Here is a 15,968-nt window from a genome sequence, read left to right as displayed (position 1 = left end):
CGGTTACGTCCCTCGGGGAACCAGGCAGCCAATGCGCACCTCCCCCGGCGCGTGGCACCGACGTCGCCGTGGAGACTGGGAGGGGTTGGACCGGAAGCGGAAGCGGCCTCCCCTCGTGACGCAGTGCCGGTTGCTTCCCCCCCCCTCATCCCTCTGGCGATGGCTCTGAGCGAGGCGGCCCGGCTGCGGGCGGAGATCGAGCGGAGGGAGCAGGAGCTAAGCGCCCTGCAGGGGCAGCTGGCCAGCGTCCTGGCGAAGGAGGAGCCGGGCTCGGAGCTGCCCACCTTGCAGGCCAGGGCCTCCCTCAGCCTGGCGGAGATTCTGCGCTACAGCCGGCAGCTGGTGCTTCCCGAGCTGGGAGTGCGAGGGCAGCTGCGCCTGTCCCGCTGCTCCGTGCTGGTGGTGGGCTGCGGCGGGCTGGGCTGCCCCCTGGCCCAGTATTTAGCGGCCGCCGGCATCGGCCGCTTGGGGCTGCTGGATCACGACGTGGTGGAGATGAGTAATCTGCACAGACAGGTCCTGCACGGGGAGGCCAGGGAAGGGCTGCCCAAGGCCTTGTCCGCAGCTGCCAGCCTGCGCCAGCTGAACTCTGCGGTGCAATACGTGCCCTACCACCTGGCCCTGAGTCCCAGCACTGCCCTGGAGCTGGTCAGGCAGTACGACGTGGTGGCGGATTGCTCAGACAACGTCCCCACCAGGTACCTGGTCAGTGATGCCTGTGTGCTCGCTGGGAAGCCGCTTGTATCAGCCAGTGCTCTCCGGCTGGAGGGGCAGCTTGTTGTGTACAACTACCAAGGAGGACCCTGCTATCGCTGCCTCTTCCCAAAGCCACCTCCACCAGAGACAGTGACCAACTGTGCTGATGGGGGAGTCCTCGGCGTTGTGCCAGGCATCATGGGGTGCATCCAGGCCTTGGAGGTGCTGAAGATAGCTTCAGGGATAGGTTCTGGCTTCAGCCAGTTCATGCTGATGTTTGATGCCCTTGAAGGCAGATTTCGTAACATCAAATTAAGACCCAAGAAATCAGACTGTGCCATTTGCGGTGACAGTCCAACTATGACCAGCCTACAGGATTATGAAGCATTCTGTGGTTCATCTGCAACAGACAAGTGTAGATCCTTACATCTACTGACAAGCAAAGAAAGGATATCTGTAGAGGAGTACAAAAAGCTATGGGATGAGCAAGTCCCACATATACTGGTAGATGTCCGTCCACAAGTAGAAGTGGATATCTGTTCCCTTGCACACTCTGTCCATGTTCCTTTAAGTAAACTAGAGGGACAAAATGAAGAATGTTTGAAATATTTAGGAAAGAGAATATGTAAAGAAAAGCAAAGAACTAGTAGCAAAACAGCTTTCCCAGTATATGTTATTTGCAAACTAGGAAATGACTCCCAGAAAGCTGTGCGAGTTTTACAGGAGTTGCCTGACAAAGAACTTGGCTCTATAGTAGCTAAGGACATTCAAGGGGGGCTTATGGCTTGGGCTAGGAAAATCGATCCATCATTTCCCCAGTACTAACATTCTAAATATCAGAAAAGAAATTATCCTAAATTTCTACTGCTAACTCGTCTAGGATCATGTGTGGTCTGAGTAACAAATGTTCAAAATGGGGAGGATATACCACAAAGTTATGTATTACATGCTTTCCATGTTAACTTCTAATACATTTGGTATATATTTGAAATTCATTTTTCTTGTTAACATTCTAAACATTTGTATAAAAGAAAAAATACACATTTTCTCTTTGAATTGTGTCTGTTTGATGTAGTCAATTGAACATGGTTGTGGGAGCTAACAACTACTGATTAGGAATTCTGATACTGGCAGTGGTTCACTTGTTGCACTTTGAAAATCTGTACCAACTCACCCACTACTTGTCTGGCACATTTTCAGCTCCCTTGGCTGAAAAGCTTTAAGGGTGCAAAAATTGGCACTAGCACTTCCACTATTAATAACATCGAGGGTTTGCATGAGTGTTATACTAATGGGATGACACTACGTTGGAAACATTACAGGCACTTCAGAGAACAGAATTTGAATTCAAAATAATCGTGATACATAGGAGAATTGGTCTGAAACAAGATGAAATACAATAAAGGCAAGTTGAAAGTACTACACTTAAGAAGGAAAAATCAATGGTATTCATACAAAATGGGAAATAACTGGCTAAGCAGCAGTGTGGCTGAAAAGGATCTTGGGTTATAGTGGATCACAAAGTGAAAGAATCAATAGTATGATGCTGTTACTAAAAATAAAGATGGCATTCTGGGGTATATTAACAAGAGCTTCATATATAATGTGGGAGGTAGCTATTCTGCTGTGCTCTTTAGTGGTAAGACCTCAGTTTGAGTACAATGTTCAGTTCTGGGTGCCACACTTTTAAGAACAATGGGCACATTGGAGAGAGTCTAGAGGAGAGCCACAGCAATAAGGTGTTTAGAAATCATTACATATGAAGAAAGATTGAGAGAACTGGGCACAGTTAGCCTAGGGGAGAGAAGGCTGAGGTGGAATACAGTAATTCCTCATTTAACACGGTAGATATGTTTCAGAAAATGATTGTGCTAAGTGAAAATGTGTTATGAAAATAATAGAAAGGGAGGGTTGCGTTTCAAGCCCACCTGTGCTCGCAGCTCCAGCCTGCACTTGTTAGCAGCTGGGACCGGGACGTAAGGTTGGGGGAGAAAGGAACTGGGTTATAGCAGGGAGGGGAGGTGTTTGGCTCTGGAGAAGGGAAGGACAGGGGAGGGGGCTTGCAGCCGGCGGCTGGATTTCCCCAGCTGGCTGGTTGCCAGCAGCTGTGCGGGACTTCCCCAGCCTCCTTGCATCCAGCCAGAGAGGGTTGCCGGGGAACACCGCGGCAAGCGATGAACCTCCGCTGCTTTGTAAGGAGGCAGGGGAAGACCTGAGCAGCTGCCAGTGACCGGCCAGCTGAGGAAACCCAGCTGCCGGCTCCCAGCAGGGGAGGAGAGGGAGCGAAGCATCCCCAGAAGGGGTCTCCGGAGAATGGCGTGGTGAGCAGCAAACCTCCGGATGCAGGGGGAAGCCCTGTGCAGGTGCCAGTGATCAGCCAGCTGGGGAAACCAAGCCACTAGCTGCAAGAGGGGGTGGAGGAGAGGGAGCAAAGCATCCGGCTAGAGGGGGTCGCCGGGGAACAGTGCGGCGAGCAGCAAACCTCCGCCGCTTTGCAGGGAGGCAGGGGAAGCCCCGCGCAGCTGCTGGTGACCAGCCAGCCAGTAGGGGAGATTGTGTTATTGCAGGGACGGGTCGTGTTGTTTGAAAAATGTTCCCTAAAAAAAAAAAATTGTGCTATCGTGGAAACATGTTAAGCGGGCACGTATTAAGCGAGGAATTACTGTATACGAATTCAAACATGTAAAAGATTGCTGTGAAGAGGATGGCCAACAGTTGATATCCATGTCCAGGATAAGAAGTAATACTCTTCATTTGCAACAAAGGGGATTTGTTTTGGATACTGAGAAACTTTCTATAAGGCCAGTTAAGCACTGGAACAGATTACCTAGGGAGATTCTGTTTTTCAGAATGTTTGCCAAAATACCTGTTGGATTTCTTTCGAAATAACCTCGTCTAGACTGCATTTCTTTTTTTGAAATAGGATATTTCAAAATAGCGCCTGGATGTGATAATGCAAATGAAGTGCGGGAAATTGAAATCTGTGCTTCATTTTGCAATTTCGCTCAGCTGCATTTGCATTCCTCTCTAGAAAACATACCCTCTGGGAGCAGGTGCACAGGCAGCTTGAGATTTAGGCCCAAGGTGGATAAAAATTGATGATTAAAAAAATGGACTTTTAAATTTAAATCTGATTTTTTATTTGATTTAAATCGGATTTCAATTTTTTTTAAAAAAATCATCAATAAAATGCTAAATGTCTCATTTAGAAATAAGTTGCATTTACATCTCATCACAAATATGCCACACACACACATTTACAGTCTCATAAAAATGAATTAATGGCTCTGGTCTATCCAGCCTAACTACCAGTTCTTGCTTCTTGAAAGTTCTGGGCTTTCAATTTCTATTTCTTGGCACATTAAAAAGTAACAAGCGTAAAGAAAGACACAAGCTGGATGGGATTGGTTTTGTTCTGTGCTTATGTGGTGGTGGACCATAGCCAAGCATGGCAGGGGATTTAGTTGAGACATTGCCTTAAAGAGAGAGAATGTATAGGAAAGGATGGGGGCAGCATGGAAAGGAACAGTGGAGTGGAGTGGAAAGAAAAAGAGAAAACATTATGCAACATATACACAGCTTTTTATATTCCCCTATACTTTTTTCACAGAAAAACCGTTGTGGCTTCTGAGTGTAAGAGGGACTATTTTGAAAAAAATTTGTTCCCTGTGTAAAATGTGTCAAGTGTAAGCAGTGCAAGATGATGATACAGGGCCTAGTTGCAAGAATGAAACAACATAAGAAAAATTGCTTATTGAAAGAAAATGATGTGGATATGGCTCAGTGGATCAACTGGTTAGTAACTTAAATAATTAACTCTGCAATGCATCGTTCTTCAAGACTCCGACAGGCTGTTAGTTGTGTTGGGTGTTCCTAGAAAAAAGTTAATTTTTATGGCTTGTTTAATAAGTTAACTAGATTTAGAGTCTATCACTCAAGTATACAATACAGAAAGCTGCAGTAAGAGAAATCTAAAATTGCCAGTTGCCACTGACTGACCTTTTCTTATTTTATATTACATAATACATGACCCTTATTGGAACATCACAACCACAGAGCATAATGGTGATGCCATATATTTATTTCCTATTTTACTTCAGCATATCTTAGCTTTTCCAAGGAAACCCTGTTCTATACTTGTTCTCTCAAAAAACAGAATTCAGTGAATTCAGTGGAATTTACTCCAACATTAGGTGCGCTTTAAGTGCTGTAAGTTTTAGCTTTCTTGGTTACTTGATTTAAATCAAATTTTTTTTTTGGTGATTTAAAGTGTGACTTAAGTCAATGATATAAATCATCTTGATTTAAATAATTCCACCCTGTTTAGGCCCAGATCCAAACCCAGAAAGGTACTTATATTGACTAAATCCTATTTCTAAGATCCACCAGAATCCAGAAAAATCTCCCCCCTATCCTTGTAGGTGCCTAAGTTTTCAGGATAAAAATTTCCTAGGCACTTATGTTTTCGCCCAATGGGCATGTGCATTACTACCTCACTATTGGCCTCCGGGGCTACGTCTAGACTGGCATGATTTTCCGGAAATACTTTTAATGGAAAAGTTTTCCATTAAAAGCATTTTCGGAACAGAGCATCTAGATTGGCACAGACGCTTTTCCACAAAAGCACTTTTTGCGGAAAAGCGTCCGTGGCCAATCTAGACATGCTTTTGTGCAAAAAAGCCCTGATCGCCATTTTCGTGATTGGGGCTTTTTTGCACAAAACAAATCTCAGCTGTCTACACTGGCCCTTTTGCGCAAAAGTTTTGCACAAAAGGGACTTTTGCCCGAACGGGAGCAGCATAGTATTTCCGCAAAAAGCACTGATTTCTTACAGTAGGAAGTCAGTGCTTTTGCAGAAATTCAAGCGGCCAGTGTAGACAGCTGGCAAGTTTTTCCGGAAAAGCGGCTGATTTTCCGGAAAAACTGGCCAGTGTAGACACAGCCTGGATGTTTATTTCCTGCACAAGATCCAGAGTGAGCTACAAACCAGGGGGAGATTGGTGTTTGCCCTCTCATCTCATGGATAGGGCATTATTCAATATGCATGCTCAGAGGCAGTGGTAAAAGTGCTGCCCACCTTCCAACTTTTTGCCCAGTGTTAGAGGACTCAGCTGGAATATGGGAGAACAGGTTCAATTTCCCACTCTTCCTGTTGGAGAAAGAGGTTTCTGAATAGGGATTTTCTGTCTCTCAGGATCATTTTCTAACCCTGGGCTACAGGCTATTGTGATCTGGGCCTCTGTCAGTTTCTCCTCTTGAAGTTCTTCCATTTTGGACAAATGCTGAAAGAGTCATTAATGTAAGTGTGAGAAAGTTTCTAGCTTAGCAGTTAGAGTACCTGCTTTGGCAATGGGAAACTCGGAGCCCAGTCCCTCTGCTCCCATGAATAATAAGAGCCTTGTAATAATTATTTTTGTATTATTAGTATTTGGCAGTTGCATACAAACACTCCCACCCCCACACACACCTGTGCCTCGCTCTGATGAGTGTACAATTCAAATTTTGCATCAGGCACACTGAGCTTTTTCACAGCATTTTATTGAATATTGGAATGCTGATATTTTCTAGACTGCCAAGATCTGATTTAACAAAACACTTAAATGTGTGTAACTTCAAGCACATGAATAGTCACCGGTGAATTCTATAAGACAACTCCTATGCCTAAAATTACACCCATACTTAACTGATTTTCTGAATTAAGGCCTAAGTGAATACATAGGGTAATACAAATATATTTTCAATCTCCAAAAAGTGGATGGTATTCTCTCTAGTTTAATATGTCTGTTTGAATTTTACAGTATTTTTCAGTCATCTCAGAAGGATTTGACATAAGCAAGTCAAGTAAAGTTAGTTACAGGTAAAGAGTGAGGAAACTAAGAAATATTGCCAAATAAATTGGATAAGGATTTATGGAACTTAAACTAACAAAAATAGAAGAAAATATACTGCAAAAGTCAATTTTTTCTACAGCAATTACTTAAGGTGCCCTTGCAAATTCTCCATACAGGAACAGGATTTATATGAATTATCCAGGTGACTGCATGTAGATTATGAAGTTTGCCTGTGGTATTCTCTCACCTATTGTATCTAAATATTCATCGCATCGCAATGCTGAGCTCCCCAAATTACACATGGACCTAGAAGCAACATTGTAAGCATGCAAAGAGAAAACAAGTTGATTGGGTATTCTAGTGCCATGGCAATTCAAGAGAATCTTTGATTTGTCCTCAAATAAGGTGCTAATGCTATTGTGCCCTCATATTGTAGGTTTAATTCATTAGGAAGTTCCTTGGATTGCGGGTTTATATCATAAAATTACAATAATGGGATAAATTCTGCCCTGGTTTATACCCTTACATTACAATTTCATTTATTTTAACTATGTTATGCTGCATAGAAGTCAATAGAGAATTTGGCCTAACACTTTCAAAATGTCTAGAATTTCAGAATCTCTGTAAGAGGCTTATTATTCCATTCATCAATGTAATATCTGATCAAAATCATTTTAAAATATTTTTATTCTCTCTTTTTATTTAGTATGCTGTTGCAGGCTGCCCCTTTAAAAGTACATCTGCAAAAAATGGATATTTGTTTTTGCTAGGTGGCACTGTAGGTTAATAGAGCATTCCCTTTCAGAGACTGCAATTTATCAGAGCTCAACAATGGATTAATTAGGTTTCTTGTTAAAAAAAAAAATGTTCTGGACACGTATTTTCAAAAGTGCTTTGAGAGAACTTAAAATGCAATGCTATAATTTGACATTATATGCAACATTCCAATAAAATAGAATGAAACCCACCATTTTTTAAAAAGCACTGCATTTGTTTTAGTTACATAACCTGAAACTTTGTATACTAAACTTCATGTCTTAGGAAATCTTGTAGTCAAGTTAGAAAACCTAATAAATGAGGGTTTATTGGAATTACTGGCACAAAGTTATGTTTAGAAATGGTGGGCATTAATTCTGCATAGCAGCATTACTGACTGATTCTTAGCACATGAGAAGATGGTTTTCAGTTTTAACTGTTAGACCAGTACTAATATGTGTGTGAAAAACAATCCAGAATGGGTATTGCAGTTTTTTCTTAGCATTAAGGAAACAGTTTCTTAAAAATTAGTTTTTCTACTTATGTGATAACCTGCTTCTCTGAAATAGAAAACATGAATATTTATCTAGTGAGCTACTGAGAGTTAAAAATTTTCAGCACTGGTTAAAACAGTTTCTATCCATTTGGAAATGCAAAAATATTTTCTTTGTTGGTTTTTTCCTTTGTAAACCTGAAATATTTATTGTAGCCCTCATGCCATAATTGTTTATTAAGTCCAAAGAAACTCAGAAATAGATGAGACATAACTCTCCCCCACCCTCAATAAAACAAAGAAATAATAGTAACAGCTCTGTGTCTATAAGCCACCTTACAAACCAGTGTCACACAGTCCAAAATTCATGAGCAATCATACAGTAACAGGACAGTTTGTGATCTCCCAGCACTCACATGAAACCCCAAAATAATAAACCTTTGTGTTCTGATAGATACTCAGAAATAACTCTATAGTAGCACATTCCAGAGAGGTAGCCATGTTAGTCTGTTTCAGAAAAAACAATAAGGAATATCATGGCACCTTAAAGACTTAACAATTTTATGATGGCATATACATTCATGAGCAGCAACTCACTTCATCAGATGCACAAAGTGGAAGAACAGATATTAGGGGTACAGAGATTGAATTAGCTTTGATGTAACACTCCAACCAGGATGGCTGTGGATAAGAAAGTAAGAACACTTAAAGTGGAAATTTACTTATTGTAATAGAGAGCCATTCCCAGTCCCTATTCAGACTCATTCTAATTATACAAAATTTGCATACAAATTCTTTATTTTTGAAGGTTTTTTTGCTTGAGAATGGCAACTTATAAGTCTGTAAGGGTACGTCTACACTGCATCCCTAGTTCGGACTAGGGATGCAAATGGAGATGACCGAAGTAGTTAATGAAGCAGGGATGTCAACATCCCGTGCTTCATTAACATGATCTCGCCGGCGCGCTAGTTCGAATCACAGCTGATTGAAACCAGGAAGTGCGTGCTGGGACGCATTAATTTGGACTAAAGCCCTTAGTCCTAACTAATGTTGCTCCTTATTTTTTGCATATTTTTTGCATTATTCTGTTGCATAGAGACAGTCGAGTTTGTCCAATGTACATGGCAGAAGGGCATAGCTGGCACATGATGGCATATCACATCAGTAAATGTTGAGGTGAATGAATCTTTGATAGTATGATAGTGGTTAGGCCCTATGATGGTGTCACTGGGGTAGATGTGTGGACAGAGTTGTCATTGGGGTTGATTTGGTTCCTGGATTAGTGTTCTTTTGTGGGACATATGATTGGTGGTAAGGCTATGTTTCAGGTTGGGGGCTGTCTATAAGAAAGGACTGGCCTGCCTCCCAAGGTCTATGAGAGCAAGGGATCATCATCTAGAATAGGTTGTAGATTCTTGATGATGTTTTGGAGAGGTTTTTGCTGAGGGCTTTAGGTAATGGCCAATGGAGTTATGTTGCTTTCTTTGTTGGGTCTCCCCTGTAGTAAGTGACTTGTGGATACCCACCTGGCTCTGGACTGAGAAAACCTCAATCTTGTTTCTTCACTTCACCAGGAAGGTATTGTAGTTTTAAGAATGCTTGATAGAGATCCTGTAGATATTTGTCTCCATTGGAGGAATTGGAGTAAATACGGTTGTATCTTAGGGTGTGTCTAGACTACTGAGTTTTGTCGACAAAAGTGGACTTTTGTCAACAAAACTATACCTGCGTCTACACTACCGCTGAGTTCTGTCGACATAATGTCGACAGAACTCAGCAGTTTTGTCGACGTTGGTAAACCTCATTTTACGAGGCATAACACCTTCTGTCAACAGAGTTCTGTCGACAGCTTGCTTTGTCGACAGAACTGAATGTGTCTAGACGCTCTATGTCGACAGAAGTTTTGTCGACAGATACTGTCGACAAAACTTCTGTCGACAAAACCCTGTAGTCTAGATGTACCCTTAGAGTTTGGCTGTTGACAATAGATTGTGTAATATGTTCTTGATGAAAGCTGGAGGCATGTAGGTAAGTATAGTGGCCAGTATATTTCTGGTACAGGGTACTGCTTATGTGACCATCACTTATTTGCACAGGAAGTGGATCTCTTGTGTGGACTGATCTAGGCTAACATTGATGGTGGGATGGAAATTTTTGAAATCCAGTGGAACTCTTCAAGGGCCTCCTTTCTGTGGGTCCAGATGATAAATATGTCATCAATGTAGTACAAGTAGAGGAGGGGCACTTGGAGACGAAAGCTGAGGAAACATGTTCTAAGTCAGTCATAAAAATGTTGGTGTGCAGTGGGGTCATACGGGTGGCCATAGCAGTGCTGCTGACTTGAAGGTATAAATTGTTTCCACATCTGAAATGAGGGTGAGAACAAAGTCCCAAAGCTCAGCAGCCAGATGTGCTGTGACATCAGAAGGGATACAGTTCCTAACAGCTTGTAGTCCCATCTTTGTGTTGAATGTTGGCATAGAGAGCTTTTACCTCAGGGGTTTCAAACTCCCACCAGCCTTCAATGGTTGGAGTATTTTTGCAGTCTGGCCTGGGAGTCTAAGCAGCCTGGGAGAGGGGGTGTCCACCCTCTTCCCACCTCACCCCACCCTCTTCCCCCATTTTACCTTGTCCCCTGAAGGACGCAGCCTCAGGGATTACTGGGGGGGGGGAGGAGGAGAGGAAGAGGGGCTGGCACTGGGTGGCAGCAGCAGTCAGGCCCCTTGCACTCTACACCGAGGAAAGTGCCACAGGGAAGTGGAATGAATGTGTGCACTGAGTGCATTCCTCTTCCTTGCCATTTCGCAGAGTGTGAAGGGCTCCCGACTGCTGCTGCCATCCCGCAACAGGCTCCCCGCGGCAATCCCTGGAGCCACATTCCTCAAGGGATGGAGTGCAATAGAGGGGGAGAGGGTGGAGTGGTGGTGGGAAGGGAAGGCACTTGGGGGAGGAGAATGGACATGCCCCGCCCCCCAACTGCTGAGACTCCTGGGCCAGATTGTGAAAATGCTCCATTTGTATATGGCCCAGGCTGTGGGTTTGAGGTCCCTGTACTACATCCATAGTGGCTAGGATGGTGTTTTCTGAAAGATCATCAATGGACTGTCATTTCCTCAGGAAGTTAGTGATGTCTTGAAGATAGCTGGGAGTGCTAATAACATAGAGCCTGAGGAGAGAGTCTATATAGCCAGACAATCCTGCTGTAAGAGTGTCAGTGCCTAAGTTGATGGTCAGTCTAGGATTTCCAGGTTCATGGATCTTGGGTATCAGACAGAATACCTTTGGTTGGGACTCAGGGTGTGTGTGTGTCTGTGAAGGTTTGTTCCTGAGCCTCTTCATGTAGTTTCTTGAGCAGAGGGTGTAGTTACTTTTGGGATTTCTCAGTGGGAGCAGAGGAGAGTGGCCTGTAGAATGTGGTGTTGGAGAATTGTCTAACAACCTACAGTTCGTAATCTGAACTAGTCACAAAGAATACAGCACTTCCTTTTTAAGCTTCTTTGATTATAATGTCAGAGTTGTTTCTGAGACTATATGGATGGCATTTCATTCTGCACGGCTGAGATTATAATGCAAGAGATGCTGCATGTCCACAATTTCAGCCTGTGCATGTTGGATGTAGTACTCTATGTAGAAGTCTAGGCTTTTTTTGGCCATCAGATGGAGTCCATGCAAAATCCTTCTTGCAGCCTTGGTAGAATGGTTTAGCGCACTGTTCAGTAGCATGTTGGAAATGTTCCCTGAGTTGAAGATGGCACAAGTAGACTTCAAGGTCACCGCAGAACTATATTATGTGTGTGGGAGTAGTGGGGCAGAAAGAGAGTTCCTGAGGTAGCACAGACTCTTCTGTTGGCCAAGTGTGTAGCTGGATAGATTAACAAAATTGTTGGGTGAGTCAAAGGTACCACTGGTCCATACCCTGGGCCCTTGATGCATGTAGAATGGGTCTGAATAAAGCCTGGGAATGGCACTCTCGTTACAATAAATATTTTTCCACTTAAGATATTCTCATCTTTTTCCACATCCACCCTTATTGAATGAGCTCGAATGTGACTGTTTTTGTATTTGTTTTTTTTCTTCCATTTTATGCATATGGTGAAGTAAGTTGCAACTTCCAAAAGCTTATGCTATAATAAAACGGTTAGTCTTTAAGGTGCCATTGGATTCCTTACTGTTTGTGCAGTAGCAAACAAGGATACTCAGTGCAGAATGCAAGAGTAACTTTATAACAGTACATCAGCGTGTATTGCCCAGAATGCTCAAGAAACTGCATTAAAGAAATTTGCTCCAGCCCTGAATGAAAACATGAGAGTAATAAGACACTCTGCATATGCAATGAAACAAAAGGGAAAGAACTGGAATATTGATTTCCTTTTCAAGTTTCCAAATGGTCATTAAGAGGAGAGTTAATAATAATTATTAATAATAAAACACGTTTAATTACAATCTTTTGACAATATTTTTAAAATCTTTACATCTGTTCAGACAGGTTACTGAATGGCTACCTTTCCAAGCTTTGGATACCTTATCAATGCTATGTTTAATCATTTACATTACACTGGAGTTAGAGAGTCTGACTCACTTTTCACTTCAATTGCAGTTACATCAAAGCAAAACAGTTGTAATTGGATTCTGGGTGTCATTGACTACAGAAATTAAAAAGATGTTACCTGTATGTGCTACTTCCAACACTAGACTATCAGAAAACTGCTTAAACTGCACGTATGAAACTGCTTAAATCATGTCTTAGTTGACTGACCCTTTTTGTTCCTGAACTTGAATCATTCTATCACTAAAGATGATAAGCTCACTTATCGCCCTGTATTTTATAAAAAGTCAAGTCATTACAGACCAGTTAGAACTTCACTGTGACATCTGGTTTATAAATGTCTCTAAGACTGTTTCAATAGCTTTTAAACAGGACTGAGATATAAGAGCACATCTAGAGTATCTGAGATGTGACAATGCTTCCATAAAGTTACCAGCTGGGTTCAGATAATCTGTGCAGTCTGCTTTAGAGGTTAAGGAGGGAATCTTGGCATGGACAAGTTGCTTGACTTGAAAAAATGACATAATAATTGCCTGCTTCACAGGCTATAGAATGTTTCTAAGGACTTTGAATAGCCAGTAGATCTGTGTAAAATATTATGGAGCAATAGTGGTCATTCCATAGTTAAGGTTGAAACTAGCTTCGCATTATAAGCTTGATTTTCAGAACTCCTCCTCCATAAGAAACAGTCCTGTGCAATTGAATATACCCTATCTTATGCCTGGGTCGAATTGTGTCAGTAACAGGAATTCATGAAGTCTGGAATAAGCTTGATCTAAAATGACAACTATCTTGCATAGTGGGTGTGAAAAATTCACATCCCTGAAAGACATATTTAAAACAAACTGTGCTCTGGAATAGATACTACTCTGTCAATGGAAGAATGATTCCTCCATCACCTCTTGGTGGATGTATTTACTACAGAAGTACAAAAAACCCTTCTGTTGCTATAGCTAGTCTGTAGTGGATAGCTGCAATGCTGTGGTTGTACCACTATAATACTTGTAGTGTAGACATAAAGGCTATGTCTACACTACAAGGTTTTTGAGCATCCACAACTCAAGTGCGTTTTTGGGCAAGAAAATCAACAGAACAGAAGGCTTTTGCCGGTAGAGTTATTCCTCTCCCCATGAGGAATAACTTCTTTTTGCACTACAGCTCTTGCGTAAAAAGGCAGGTGTGGACACTCCACAGAGGTTTCTTGTGCAAGAAACTCCTATCGGAAAAAGCACAGGTGCTCTGATGGTCATTCTGTGAATGGCCATCAGAGCTTTCTTGCGCAAGAGCATCCATGCAGTGTGGACGCTCTCTTACGCAAAAGCACATTGCTTTTGCGATGCGCTTTGAGGTCTGAATGCACTTTTGAGCAAGAAGTTTTTGTGCAAGAACTCTTCCGCAAAAGGCTTCTTGCACAAAAACCCTGCAGTGTAGACTAAGCCAAAGATTCTGTTTCATACTAATGTCATTAGTAAGAAAGAATGCAGTACTATATAGTATCAAAAAGGAGTTAGTTCTAAATTAAGTGTTTGAGGGTTCTTTGAGATGTCAATAAATCACATGCCAGCAACACCCCTCTGCCATGTATATTGGACACACACTCCCCTTCAAAACCAGACTACAAAGAGAAACAGCAGAGCTGCAATTCATTTGAAAATTTAATACAATCAAATTAGTACTAAGGATTTAAAGTAGTTATCTCAGTACAAAGGCAAATTTCCCTCTCTTGGTATTCACACCTCCCTATCAGCTGCTGGGAATGAACCACATCCACCCTGACTGAATTGGCCTCATTAACACTGGTCTACATTTTGATAAGTAACTCCCTTCTTTTGATATAAGTGGATGATATATATCCCTACCTCTGTAATTTCCACTCCAAAGCATCTAACAAAGCGTTTTTTATCCACGAAAGCTTATGTCCAAAAAAATCTGTTAGTCTTTAAGATGCCATAAGGCTCTTCATTGGTTTATTAAAAAAAAAAAAACTTTTGAAGATTCTATTAAAATGTGTATTTATAACAGATGACTATTTATTTATAAAAGTGTAGTTATTACAAAGCTATGACTATTCTAATTCAATTTAACAGCACAGTGCCCCCTTCATCTCAACCCCTGCACTTTCCTCCCACCTGTGTGTCCAACCCCAACCCTGCACTTCCAGCATGTCTTGCCACACTGTCCCTCTGACCAGTACTCTCCACCCCCTTTGCCCAGCAACACCCATGCCCAGTTGCCCCTCACCTTCTGGCTACACTGCCATGAGGATGGGCCCAATTTGCCGAGCCTTAAGGCCAGCCCTGGTGTTTGATATTAATAGTCAATAAGGAATTAGAAGATATTTGGATTTTGAGGTATGTAACAGTAAATATGGTGGCATAAATATGATAAAAAGGGAGATTTAATGTTAATTAGCTTATTATAATTTACTTAATTTATTAATAGAAGTACCTCCTAAATTATGAGGCACTCATCATGCACAGCTGAAAGGAAGGACCATACATCCATACTAAATCTTGGACTTGATCACTCATTGGTGGTGTTTCATTTTAGGAATGTGAGTATAAGTATAACGTTAGATTGTTATGCTGTAATTCTTATGCAGTCTTCCTTTAGTTTCACCATATAATACAATGAATTTCATCACTCATTGTGGCACTCAAGGTTCTTTGACCAATTTAAATAAATTCCCTGCATCCAAATGAGGGCCAAACCTTAGGCTTATATTATTTTTAAATTTTGCATCAAAACATATTAATGGGAATATCTACATCAAAGATTACACCCTATGAAACTGAAAGCATTTGCCTTTTGCTCCTCTGTGATCACTTGATGCTAATGAAATGTGGCAGCTGTTTGCTGTAAGAGAAAGCAAATGGTTTAACCTAAGCAGGTTACATTTATATAAGATCATCAGAAAAATGCTCTCTCTGAATGAGAAGAGTCTAACAGAGGGATAATGCAATGTCATCATCCTTTCATTCACAAATCCTAGTCAATAAATTGCAGGACAGAAAATTTTACCTGCCAAGATTGTGTTATATGGAGCGTTTTTGTAGCCATGTGAGTTCCAGGATATTAGAAAAGCAAGATGAGTTAGGAAATTTATTTTATGACATCAACTTATGTTGATTTAAGAGAGCTCTTCACATCTGGTAAACATACTCAGAAGGTCACAGCTAAATAAGAGGTGGAACAGATTGTTTAGCATAAAGAGTTAACACATATTTCAAGAGATCATTCAAGATGAAGTGGCTCAAGAAAAGGCAGGAAGGCAGCTGGGGGCATTGTTAGTGGGTTATAAATTGGAGTAATAAGCCATAACTCCAGTGTTTGTAATTAGTCCATGATTTTTGGTGCCTAGCAAAAAGTGTTGTGCAGTTTTCCTTTGAGGATAAGGACTGATCGATCAGATACAGAGTGATTGCTGTATGAAAAGCAAAAATGGAGAATGCAGATTCATCCTCTCAGTTCCACAGCTCAGTAGACTTTCAAGCAAAATCAAGTTTGCAGGGCACAATCCCACAATTATAACTCCTTTGTGTTGCAATGGGAATTTTGCCCAGATAAGGTCTGTTAGATATGTTTTGGGTGCAGTAACCATGATAAACTCAGCAGCGTCATGAACGTGGCTAAACTGCCATCTTCC

General features: G+C 41.7%; 1 protein-coding gene across 1 annotated transcript; it reads left to right on the top strand.

Annotated features, from left to right (window-relative positions):
* The first annotated feature begins 27 nt into the window (after positions 1-27).
* MOCS3 (molybdenum cofactor synthesis 3) lies at positions 28-1,752 on the top strand. The gene has a single exon (XM_075901193.2). The coding sequence runs from the start codon at positions 160-162 to the stop codon at positions 1,519-1,521; it is 1,362 nt and encodes a 453-aa protein (XP_075757308.2). The 5' UTR covers positions 28-159; the 3' UTR covers positions 1,522-1,752.
* Positions 1,753-15,968: the final 14,216 nt, after the last annotated feature.

This window comes from Pelodiscus sinensis, chromosome 17 (assembly GCF_052426305.1).
Source record: "Pelodiscus sinensis isolate ZL-2025 chromosome 17, ASM5242630v1, whole genome shotgun sequence".
NCBI lineage: Eukaryota > Metazoa > Chordata > Testudines > Trionychidae > Pelodiscus > Pelodiscus sinensis.
This window is presented reverse-complemented; position numbering and strand designations above follow the sequence as displayed.

Bases quoted from the DNA above. Each gene is read 5' to 3' on its own strand.
- MOCS3 (XM_075901193.2), top strand. From the start codon at position 160: ATGGCTCTGAGCGAGGCGGCCCGGCTGCGGGCGGAGATCGAGCGGAGG.